Genomic DNA, 12,384 nt, shown 5'->3' on the forward strand with positions numbered 1-12,384 from the left:
CTCTGTGCCAACAGTTGTAGGACATGCACCTTTTCCTGGGAAGATAACCGGGTTGATATTCTAAACACACACAAAAAAACCCAAAACAAACAAACAAAACTAACCATATCGGTGCATGAATATGGCCAACTATCCACTGGAAGTTTGAGTATTTTAACTCTTGAACTCTTTCTTCACTAGGTAGAAGACATGACCCCACTGGGCACATGTGTTAAAACTTAAGATTTCATGAGTGGGCATTATTGATTTCTCTGTGAATGTAATTTTTTTTCCACTTTAGGAGGTTTGTGTACCACATCAAATAAACGATCATACCACAGTTTCTAAAATAAGATATTTTAAAGTCAACTCTTATACAATGTATGCACAGTACCAATCAATCTTCTACTTGGAAGATCATTTTCTAATGGGTACTTATGGGCTGGGAAAGCTATCCTTGGGGTTTGGCAAAGGCCAAAAAAAGCAAAGGTAGTAACTCCAGCCCGTGAGAATATCTAATTGGCAAAGTAATCAGCCCTTAAATGATCAGAAGAATAAAATCCTAATAATTCCTTCTATATAATGGATTTTCTGCATCACAAATATTCAAGTGATAGAGAATAGCAGTGTAATTTACTTAGATGTAGGAACAAAAAAATCAGAGGAAATATCCGTCGGTGGATATGGTTTCTATCTTGAGCCCCTAAAATTTACATCTCAAGGGCCAGCTCCCTGGCAGGAGTGAGGCAGGGTGTCCTATTTCTGGGCACAGCTCTAGGAAGCAGTGACCTGATGTGAGTATGAGTTATAGATATTAAAACCAACTTTTCCTCCACACCAATACCCCGTCCCTCCAGAAATCTTAATAGGCTTTTGAGAGCCTCCATTTAGAGCCGGCTGCATAAAATGATCCTTTGATGAAAAGGGATTGGAACAAGGGTTAAAGCAGACATTGAAAGGTTACTGTAGAGGGCACAGTGTTCATACAACCCTCCTTTAATATGTGCGGTGTGCACCTGTGATAAGATGATTCATTACATGGGGCCTCTCTTTGACAAGCTCCATCGTTCAGCCCTCGGGGTTCTGATGGGACAATCCTGCACCCGCCCAGGAAATAAAACAAGGTCAGCTTTTTTTCCCTGGGACGTAGACGGAGACGATTTAGCTTATAATGCATCTTTGTTTACTCTTTATGTAAAATAAAAACAGGGTTCAAGACATCCAAATGCCTGCTCTCTACAGAGCCGGCCAAGCAGGGAGGATACAAACACACTGCTGGGCAAATAAATAAGGCTGGGGAAAAAATCTTTGTGAGAATGCTAGCCCCTTCTCCCTTGGATTTCATGATCATAAACAGTCACACTGGAGAACCAAGTGTCCTAACCACTGGGCTCTGAGAAAGGCCTTCGGATGGAGGGTACCCTAACATCATCAGTTTCATCTCGTTTGCTTTTTATGCAGGTTTTGGGTTTACTGGGTTGTCTGAAGCTCTTCCAGTATCTTGTATGACCATTACGTGGTACATTAGCAGTGTGAGGGGACGGACCCTATCTCATGACATGAGGAAGGTTTACTGCCCCTGTCATACTGAAGTAAATCAACAAGCATGCCAGAGGTTGCCTGGCTTCCATGGGAATTGGCAGGAGGCTGGGGGCCATGGAGCTGACCTGCAATTGGCTTCATTCTAACTCACCCCTTTTCTTTGTTGCTTTTATAAGACTTCTTCATCACCTTCCCATACATTCAAAAATTGGCTTTGTTAAGACTAATTTTGATATCTTACAGCAATTATGGAAGGAAACTGATCAGTTTCCCTCATTATCCAAGTTCTTCCCTAAGTGAAAAATAAAAAAAGCAAAACTGACATTTTATTCTTAAAATGTAACTTTTTTTTTTTTTTTTTGAAAGAATGCCCCTGTAATGCAAAGTAACTTCTTCATATAAGGTCATAACATGAGTCACAGTACAGAGACAAAAACAAAATAAAACTTTGACAATCTAGAGGTAGGAAAAAAAATCTTGCTTCTAAAATATAGAAACACCTCCCAACCCTTCTCCTATTCTTGACATTGCTAGTAAACATTATTTATTTGCCTCGAATAGATGCGGTTACATATCACTGTCATGCAAAAGAAATTCATTTCCTTTCCGAGTTCAATCTGCCATAAAAATGCACTCTTGTTCCCATCTCCCACTCACCTGTCCTTGTGCATTAGTAACTAGTTGACCTGTGACCCCCTGAAGACTGGAGAGGGCATTGCCAAAGGCCTGTGAGCTTGCTATGGAGCTCATGGCTGCTGCAGCCGCTGCAGCCTGACTTGCTAGTGGATTATTAACCAGCTGCAAAGAGAGAAAAGATCACCGTGAAAACCACCGAGAGGCACAGGCACAGCACACGGACACAACATTGACTCTAGGGAGGTAGTTCTTGCCTCAATTCGCTCATGCAAAGGGGCCTGGAACCCACCGGAGGGGCGTGGCGAACATTCCCGGAAGCTCTGGGGTAGGGGAATGATGGAAACGAGGCTGGAAGGAAAATGTTGGGCAGCTTGATGGAGCCTGGGTTTAGGGCTAGCCCAGGAGGGAACGAGCCTGAACTTTAGGGGTGAGGTGGGCTGTTAGGACCTTCTTGGGTGGAGAAATGATTTTGCAGAAGCCCTCTGGACTAAATAAAACTCTGAGGAAATATCTGCTTTCCCTGAGGTAACCAGACAGAATAGGGGAGTAAATAGGATGGGTGTTGGGGAAAGAGAGGGATAGATTTTTAGGGTTTCTGTGAATGAATTTATCATTTCCATTTGTGGATTGCAGTTTCTTTCAGGGACATCGGGTGAGGCAGGTGTTCCACCCCACTTTCTTGTTTGAGGGGAGAAGGAAACCAAAGCCAGTAGAAATGGAAATCTATAGCCTCTGTGCTCTCAGAGGGTGAGTCTAGGGCTGCGACAATTTTGGGGCTTTGCCCTAACCACAGGATTCAAGGCCAATGAGAACGGTTGTTCGATGAACGGTCAGATTGACAACTGCTTGCTGTTGTAGCTGATATATGGTCTTTCCTCAGCCTCTTTCCTGGGACAAGAGTGAAACAGGGAGGAAGAAAGAGAGAGGGGGAGAGAGACCCGCCAGGGAGGAGGTTATGGCTGCCAAAATCTGTTTTTCCATGGAGACCAATTCAATATTCTCCTTCCTGCCAATTTTCCAGGCCACAGGTTTTCAGGCCTTCTGACCATGAGGCAGAAGTGTGGCTTCAACTAAAATCTGCATTTAGGTTAATGACTAGATATAAATTCAAGAAACATTTAAACTATTTTCACAGTATTGGTTTTGATACATGAATTTCATTTGTATTTATTCTAGGGTGTTATTTTTTTCCCATATAGTTTCTCTCAAGTACAACAATTGTTGTGTTGGAAATAATGCATTTTCCATCACCAGTTCCCACATCCATGAAATTTCTGCATTTTTTTCAGAAACATGCCAAGACTAAGACTTGGTGGAAAAAAATTAATGCCATACCTAATTCAAGTCCTGGAAGCTCTTCTAAAAATGCCACTTTTTAAACTTTCCTTTCTTTATTTTTTGTCTCAGTCTCTCTTCTCTCTTTTCCTTCTTCCCTGTTTCTTTCCTTCAACCCGTATTTTATTTCTTAATTTCTTTGGAAATTTGCCTAGAGATTATACTATCATATGAAGAAGGAAATATTATCAGAGAAAACATCAAAAAGGACAGGAATTTAATACTTATTTTTTCATTAATGTAATACCTTTATCTTATTGGTTTCTTCATTCATTTATAACTACATTTCACATAACTGTTCTTCATTAATTCTGCTGACCCAGCTATTTTTTTTTAAAATAAGAATCCATTTTAAGTTGATTACTTTATGTCTTTTGCCTTTATCTCTCTCCTAAAAGACAATAATGATTTTCTTTTTAAGGAGAAAAAAATTCTCACTCATCAGCCTAAAGAGAAACCCTGTCTTATCCCAGATTACCACCATGGGATTTAAAATTCAGGTTGGTCTTGATTTTGATTTTTGGAGTATGTCTTTATAGGATAGATGGGGTAACAGTATGCATCCAGAAGTAACTCTCCTTGTTTGTAGACTACCTGAAGTGAGAAGAGTTCATAATGTGTTCTTTTTTTTTTAACTTCTGAAGTGAGAAGACTGCGTTGGAAATACTGTCTTCAAACTGCTGGTACAGACACTGACCATTGGTACAATATTTTTAGGTCATTTATCAATTGCCATGTTTACATTTCTTTCATGCAATACAAGTTGAAATCATAATGAAATTCTTGAGTTTCGGAATATCTCAAAATAAGTTTCTTCATCCTCAACAAATGATTAAATTATGTTCAATTGGATCTTAGTGTTGAACATGGATTTGGTGCATGAATTTTGGGTGAACAATTTAAATATCTATATACAGACTGCTCTCTCTGAAGAAGATGGGCAATTATTTATATTTAATGAAAAGAAAGTATTTTTATTAATTGCAAGCCATTTCCCTAACATCTATGTTGATCAAAAATTCATATAGGAAATTATAGAATTATTCTCTGGATACAAAATAGCATAGATTGGGAATTTCCTACATTTAGGACACTAGTGTGTTGTTCAGATATAGTCCCATGCAATTTGCTGCATATTCAGGTATTGCATAAATATAAACAATTATTCTGAATACAAAACAAAGTCTCTACTTAAAAGTGAGCTTCTGAGCCTTTGTGTTTTGGGGTCAGAAATGGGTATACTTCAACTGCTTTGGACTGCTGCCTTGGCAACCACAAATACATAGGTTTGGCTTATTTTTAACGTTTATTTCCTCTGTATTCTGGTCCTAGCTTAAAATCTAATTTGGTCCTCTTTTTGCTGTCTCTCCCTCTTAATAAAGCAAATGCCAACTCAAATGACTCTTTTACTTCCTACCCGGCATTCCGGTAGGTCTTTGTGGAAGCTGTCTGAGCTCTGGGGAGATGCCTTGCTGTCCCTGTAGAACTAGAGCTAGAACCACTGTCACAGAGTGTGGTGTGCACGGATAGTGGGTGCAAGCCAATCTGTAAGCTGACAGCATTCCAGGAGGACCACTGGTGGTGTTGATGGATGCAACTTTATACATACATATCTTTTGGCTTCTCTGTCTGTGACTGCCAAGGCAGGGATGTAGTATGCATTAAAATATGTGGCAGGGAAGTAGAGGGGGTGGTCAGGAAACCACACGTGTTCTTCTCATCACCTCTGGTCATGTCACTCTGTATTGTCCCCAGTCATATCATGTTAGCACTGCTCCTATCAATATTTCTTGATTGGAGACTCCGGGTAGATTTGGACAGCGGGGAATCCAGGCACAATAAATGCACATAATGAGCATGTTATCATTCCGGGACCAACTGGATATTTTGAAGCTGCTGCCAAGTTTATGCCTTCAGATCTTTCATTGCCAATGTACCTAACCAGCAAAGGATGGCCCAAATGAAGTCTGACTATAATACATGGTCTTGTTTTCAACAGACCAGCTTAAAAGACATGATGAATTCTGGTGTGTGCTTGTTGATAAATGTGGAAGCTTTCTAAAGGAAGGATTTGCAGAGGGCTAGAGTTCTTATGTTATATACAAATGGATTCTGGGCCTTGAATACATCAAGTTCTTCTTCTGGAGTCTAAAAACCCACTAAGAGAAACATTGATATCTTAAGACAGTTTTCTCCTCCCTGGAATTTTAGAGCATACAATGACAGAATAATTTTTTAAAGTAGTTTTATGCCAGTGAGGAAAGGCTCCAAGCCTCACACTCCCCTGCTCGCCCATTAATGCAGGTGAGGGCGTCAGCTCTGAAAACAGACTGCCTTTGCTTGTGACTTTAAGTAAACCACACTTCATTTTCTTATGGGTAAAATGGGTATAAAAAGAATACCACACACAGGGTTAGAATGAGAATTAAATGCGATAATGCATTCAAAATTTTAGAATACCTAGCATACATTATTTTCTTAATAAATGCTAGCTAATATTCTGATGGTTTCTGCTGTGCATGCAGATTTTGAATTAACCAACTTAGAATTAGAACTCACCTCTATAAATATCTTTTTTCTTTGGAAATAATATGAACAAGGGTAATTATTCCTTATTTTTAGGGCAATTTTATTTTATTTTTTTTTCTTATTAAAAAAAGATCAGCTTGAAGAAGGTGTGAAAGTATTTTAGCATAGAGAGCATAAGCAAAAAGTACTTAAGACAGGGCTTCATCTGCCAGTCTTGGGCCTGTCCTATTTGATGGAATTAGCTCATCTATAGAGAAAGTAGTGCTCAGAGTCTGAAGTCAGGGTCAGTGGGTGACAGCAAGAGAAGACATTACCTTATTTATAGTATGTTTTCCTCATCCTTAGTTTGCAACATTCATTAGGTTTACATAAGGGTACCCATTTTGGAGTTTAATTCCTGCCTCACGTCAAAGTATTGTCAATGAGTCCATCTCACAGTTGCTGATTTGATAGTGAGGGAATGCAGGAAAAAGATTTGCAAAAAATTCCTTTAGGATTTACAGTGATTTATTTCTATGTCTGCATGTCAATATGGATATTTGGTACTCATCTCATAATGAGAATAAATCCATATTTCCAAATCTGTATACTTTGTGTATCTCCTTGCTGCCTGTGTACACTAAATGGTGATGAGAAAAAAAGCTTTGATAAAGTCTCCCCAAGGAGCCCCCTTAAATGATGTCATATGGATGTCACCACAGATAATATCACACGACGGAAGAAGGTTTTTCTCTAAGTCATGTCCCATATTCTCTTTCTCTGAAAGATGCATAGTTTGTATCCTGGAAAGAATTCAGTTTCCTTAAATCTGAACATTAGTAATAATAATATGTGTCATGCAAATGGGATGATTATATAATTCTATTATTATAAATCTCATTTATAAAGTATGGCAGCATGATGAGGCAATTTAGCTATGGTATTATATTCCTATGTTTACGTCTTCGTTCTAAGAGGGACTTATGAATGCAGCTGCCTCAAAACCTTTCTTTGGAGCATAATTGCCCATGATCTATAGTTCTATCATTCTCCTCATGAGCTATGTGGATTTTATAGAGTATGGATTTTGGAGCAGCTCTTTTTTGCTACTAACTTTTCAATTTAGAACCCTGGAACTGTGGTGCCATTTGTTTTCAAATGAGGATATTCATAAATGCATTCATCACTATTCATTCCTCATTTAAGGTTTGAAATGACTTGGCCGTGGCTGCCTAGAAACAGCAGGGCAAATGCAGCTTTTGAGTTCATTTACATACATTAGGACCTCGATTTTTCCTGTATGTCTGAAAAAGTGTCTCTTGGTTCCTTGGGATTCTTCTAACCAAATCAATACTTCCACATCTTACCCTCAAGTCTTCTCTTAAAAGGTCAAGAAATTATCAGTAGACAAATAATGGAAGAGTGGCCATATGTATCTCAACAATGTACTTGATGTGTGTTTTATCCTACTAAATTTTTCTCCCGGGTCTCATCATTATTGTTGTGTTATAACAATACTCTCATTAACAGTTAGAAAACCAGTTTTGTGAGTTCCAGTATTGAGCCAGGATTTGCTGTTCGCTGTCTGCCCACCCTTCCCTGTAGTGGTGGCAATGTGCTAGATGCTGACCTGCCCACTCTCTGCCAACCGACTGGAGGTCTCCATTGACCATTGCTGACAGATCTCTTGGGCTGGGGTGCTTGAGATTGAGAGATGCCTCTGAGGCACTGCAACATCCTAAAAGACCTTTTGAGACAGCCAGATGGAAAGGGGTCCCCAGAGAAACTCCAACCAGCCTGCGTGCTGGGAAGAAGGTGCACTGGGGTGGAGCCACAGAAATCCACTCTATCTGCAGCAGGGAGGAGCCTGGCCCCTCCTCTTCCTGGGTGGAAGCTGGGATTCAATCGGGAAGTGCACCAGCAGGGACTCTGGCTTTGCAGAGAGTCCCTGTTTCCCTTTTTTCCTCCTTTTTGCCCAATAAATCCTGTTTTTCTCACCCTTCAAACTGTCTGTGGGCCTAATTTTTCGTGGCTGTGTGACAAGGACCCCATCTTTGGCTGAACTAAGGAGATAGTCCTACAACACTTTGACTCACCAATGTAAAATCCCATGATTTTGATATAGTTTCAGAATCAATAATATTTTATTTTTATTTAATGGTGAAATTGGAAGTATAGTAACTTCCTATGAGTACTCCAATATACAGCCATAATGGCTAACAGAGGAATTTTTAAGGTAACCTAAGGTTTTTGGTCAGGTTTCCCAGAAACAGAAAAAGGAAGGGAGGAAACCTGACGCAGCATGAGGCTCTGTAGTGTTTGTAGGGTCTCAGCGTTGTCCCATCCTATGGGAAGGAAGCTGGGCTGTCATACCCTATACTGTCAGTCCTTGTTGAACAGCCCATGGGGTGAAGATGAGGGTTGGCAATGCCCAGGCACTGCTGGCCCTTTGCTCTTGGGGTCAAATGGATCCTAGAGCCCGAGGGAGTCCTTGGAAGAAGGGCTTCAGATGCAGGTCACTGAAAGCCCAAGGTGTGGGGGCAACTCATGGAAAAAGAAGGATTCCAGGGAATCTGGGTGGATCATACCATTTTGTGACATAATAAGAAATATATATTTTGTCTTCTTCCTTGGTTCCTGACACAGAACTCCTAAACCCTTGGAATTTCTGAGTAATAGGGGTAAGAAAAACATCTTTTGTTATTCTTAATAAGCCCTCTTTCAGCCACACCCAAATTTATGCTAATGAGGTGGCTCTAGGAGAATTCCACCTGGCTGGTCAAACCCTGTGACTCCCGGGATAGAACTTGCAGCCCCACTCCCAGCTGAAGGAGAGGGAAGAGAGGCTGGGGACTGAGCTAATCACCAGTGGCCAATGATTTCAGCAATCATGCCTTCATAATGGAACCCTACACAACAGATTTGGAGAGTTCCTGGTTGGTGAATGTATCCATGGGCTGGGAGGGTGGTACGCCCCAAACTCCCTGGTGACAGAAGCTCCTGCACTCTGGACCTCGTGAGACCTTTCTTTTCCCTCCCTCCCTCCCTCCCTTCCTTCCTTCCTTTCTTTCTTTTTTTTTTTTTCATTCCTGAGACAGGGTCTCCCTTTGTTGCCCAGGCTGCAGTACTGTGGTCCAATCATAATTCACTGTGGCCTCGAACTCTGGGCCTGAAGCCATCCTCCTACCTCATCCTCCTGAGTATGTGGGACTATAGGTTCACGCCACCATTCCTGGCTTTTTCTGATTTTGTAGCCATAGGGTCTTGCTACATTGCCCAGTCTGGTCTCAAACTCCTGGGCTCCAGTGATCCTCCTGTCTCAGCCTTCCAAATCTTTGGGATTATAGGGGTGAGCCACTGGGCCCAACCCAGACCTTGCTTTATGTGTCTCTTCATTTGATTGCTCATTTGTATCCTTTATAATAAACTCATAATCATGTTTCCCTGTATTCTGTGACCCATTATAGCAAATTATTGTGCATGAGGAGGGAATGGTGGGAATCTCCAATTTGTAGCCAAGTTGGACAGAAGTGTGGGTAACCTGGGGGCTCACTACCTGCAACTGGCAGCTGAAGTTGGGTCAGTCTTGTAGGACGGAGCATTTATTCAGTACCCATTATGTTTTGGGCATTGTGTGAGGGGATACAGTGCGAATGACAGACTGACTTGTTCTCCACCCTCACAGGGAGTATAGTTAACAGGGAAAAAGATTTGGGTGGGAAGAGAAGGGAAGTAGGAAAAAATAAGCTGGCCAGGAAGCAGTACCAGACCTGGAGGGGGTGGCAGTCTGGGGTTAGGGGTCAGTGGGAGAAGGGGTGGTGGTTCAGAGAGATCTGGAAGAGGCAGCTCAGAATTGCTCAGAAATGTGTCCTGCAATTAATGCTCCATTCTACCCTGAAAGTGGAAGCAGCACAGTGAAACGATTAAGAACTTGAAATATGGAACCAGATTGCCTCGGTTCAAGTTCTGAGGCTGCCAGTAGTTAGCTGCACATCTCTGTGTCTGTTTCTTTGGTTGTAGTAAAATGGGAATTATAATAGTGGTAATGACATTGTAGGGTTGTTGTGAAGAATATATGAGTTAATACAAGCAAAATACCAGAAGAGCTCCTGCCATATAATTAGCCCCATATAAGTTTTGCTGTAATAATTGTATTCCTTCTGGGAACTTCTGGTCATACTGCTGTTTTAGGATTGAGTCCCCTCTCCTCCTCACTCCCTCTAGGATAGTCCAACTGGCCTTTTTGCAGATGCTCAACTACCTCAGCTGTTTGCTTTGCTGTTTCTACCGGTGGAACTATTTTTTCCCGTTCTCCCAGATCACCTCCTTAGAGCCACCTTCCTTGACTACTTTATCTACACAGCATTCCCTTTCTTTTCGAGATTCATGCCAAAAGATTTATAAGCAAAAGATATGATGTCTAGGATTTGCTTCAAAATAGTCCACAGTGGGAGAGTGGGTGGAGATATGGAAGACAGGTCTTGGTTTGATCATTGTAGGAACTGGATAGTGGATCTATATGGCTCATTAGACTTTTTTTTTACTTTTATATATGCTCACAATTTTCCATAATAAAAAGTTTTTAAGAAACCCTTCAATTCTCCATCTAGTCTTGTTTATTTCACACCTTATTAGAGTCTGATATTATATTATTCACTTATTTGTTTATCCTCTTTCTCCCTCTCTCTAAAAGTGCATTTTGGTTCACTGCTATATCTTTGACTCCTTCAACAGTGCCAGGCATCCAGTAGGCCCTCAATAAATGTTTACAGAGTGAAGGAGGGAGTTGAAAATATCTCCACCTGACTGAGAACTTGGTGGGAGTTTGACTCTTTAATATTTACAGAAAAGAGTAGAAATTTTACAGCCAAACTTGTCTGAATGTTTCTTTTTAAAAATATATGCTTCAACATGCTGAAACCCTATCTCTACTAAAATACAAAAGAAAGTAGCTGGGCATGGTGGCATGCATCTGTAATCCCAGCTACTTGGGAGGCTGAGGCAGAAGAATTGCTTGAACCCGGGAGGCGGAGGTTGCAGTGAGCCAAGATTGCACCACTGCACTCCAGCCTGAGTGACAGAGCAAGACTCTGTCTCTACTATGTGTGTGTATATATATATACATGCTTTACAGGCTACGTGCAGAGGCTCACGCCTGTGGATCAGGTGGGTGTATCACCTGAGGTCAGGAGTTCAAGACCAGCCTGGGCAACATGGTGAAACCCCATTTCTACTAAAAATACAAAATTTAGCTGGGCGTAGTGGCGTGTGCCTGTAATCCCAGCTACTCGGGAGCCTGAGGCAGGAAAACTGCTTGAGCCCGGGAAGCGGAGGTTGCAGTGAGTCGAGACTGAGCCATTGCACTCCAGCCTAGTGACAAAGCGAGACTCTTTCTCCAAAATATGTATATATTTGTCTATATATATGTATAAAAAATATATATATGCGTTACAATCTCTCACACCACATTGGACCAACTGGCCAGAGCCTCACACATCTGGTGACTCAGTCCTGAGAGCTCCTGTGTAACCCCCGTGCGCCAATTTGTCACATGAGTTAGCACCAACAAATGCAACCTTCCTCTTAGCTGTGCAGGCAGAGTCCTGAAAGGTCAAAATTGGCACTGAGCAGTCTTTCATACTAGTTGGGAATATTCCAGGATGTAAAACTCAACTCAGCAGCCAAAGGTGAAAACCTAGCTCTTCTCTGGACATTTTGGACCAAGAAATCGCATCCCAGATGTCCCTAGAAATTCTATGCCTGGAATTGGGTGGAGCTGGGCTGGGCTGAGGGTTTAATCTCTTGGTTTGAGGTTATTTGGGAGCTGAAGGATAAAGTGGCAGTGAACAAGGCTTTTTTTTTTAATCATTGGTTATGGTAGTGGAGACAGAGTCCAGCTATGGAACCTACATCTCCCCAACCCTGCCTCATGAACTAAGCCAAAGTCCCATAGATAGCAGTATGGGCCCAAGTTGAAGGGGCGGCCTTCCCAGGTAATGATGGATTCTATGTGCCCTCGGGCACAAGCACTGCTGCTTTGAGGCCAGGCGCTGGAGAGTGAGATAGGTTAAGGAGGTGGGATTTCTGGGGGTGTCAGGCCACTTGGTCACTGAGATGGTCTGTGGCTCTTGGAGGTCACTGGATGCAGAGTGAAAAGTGAGGCTCTACTCAGATGGCTTCACAAAGCCTGGACATCATTGCAGGCAGACAGAGGGGACTCTCTATGAGCACTTGTGGACGTGCTGAAGAGTTGCTCTGGAAGTACGCTGGAGAGAGAGCTAGAGCTCACATGGGGCCCAGGTCCAAGTTATGTGGAGTAATCGATGAGCCCTGCACCTCGGGAGCTTGGAAGCACTTGAGGGAGGAGAAGGAAATAAATGAGTC

At 41.8% G+C, this 12,384-nt stretch overlaps 1 protein-coding gene and 1 long non-coding RNA gene across 3 annotated transcripts in view; one reads left to right on the forward strand and one right to left on the reverse strand.

Moving 5' to 3' along the window:
* The window catches only part of POU6F2 (POU class 6 homeobox 2), a 491,856-nt gene that overhangs the window by 57,030 nt on the left and 422,442 nt on the right, over positions 1-12,384 (reverse strand). For both annotated transcript variants that reach the window (XM_011944507.1, XM_011944506.1), the window contains exon 7: positions 2,179-2,319. In XM_011944507.1, the coding sequence (XP_011799897.1) occupies positions 2,179-2,319 (141 nt within the window). The remainder of the gene's footprint in view (positions 1-2,178; positions 2,320-12,384) is intronic.
* Positions 2,572-4,321, forward strand: LOC105513596. Its single transcript, XR_001002056.1, has 4 exons — positions 2,572-2,584; positions 2,801-2,904; positions 3,914-3,992; positions 4,137-4,321. It is a non-coding gene; the product is annotated as an uncharacterized LOC105513596 (long non-coding RNA).

Source organism: Colobus angolensis, unplaced genomic scaffold (assembly GCF_000951035.1).
Source record: "Colobus angolensis palliatus isolate OR3802 unplaced genomic scaffold, Cang.pa_1.0 Scaffold232, whole genome shotgun sequence".
Classification (NCBI taxonomy): domain Eukaryota; kingdom Metazoa; phylum Chordata; class Mammalia; order Primates; family Cercopithecidae; genus Colobus; species Colobus angolensis.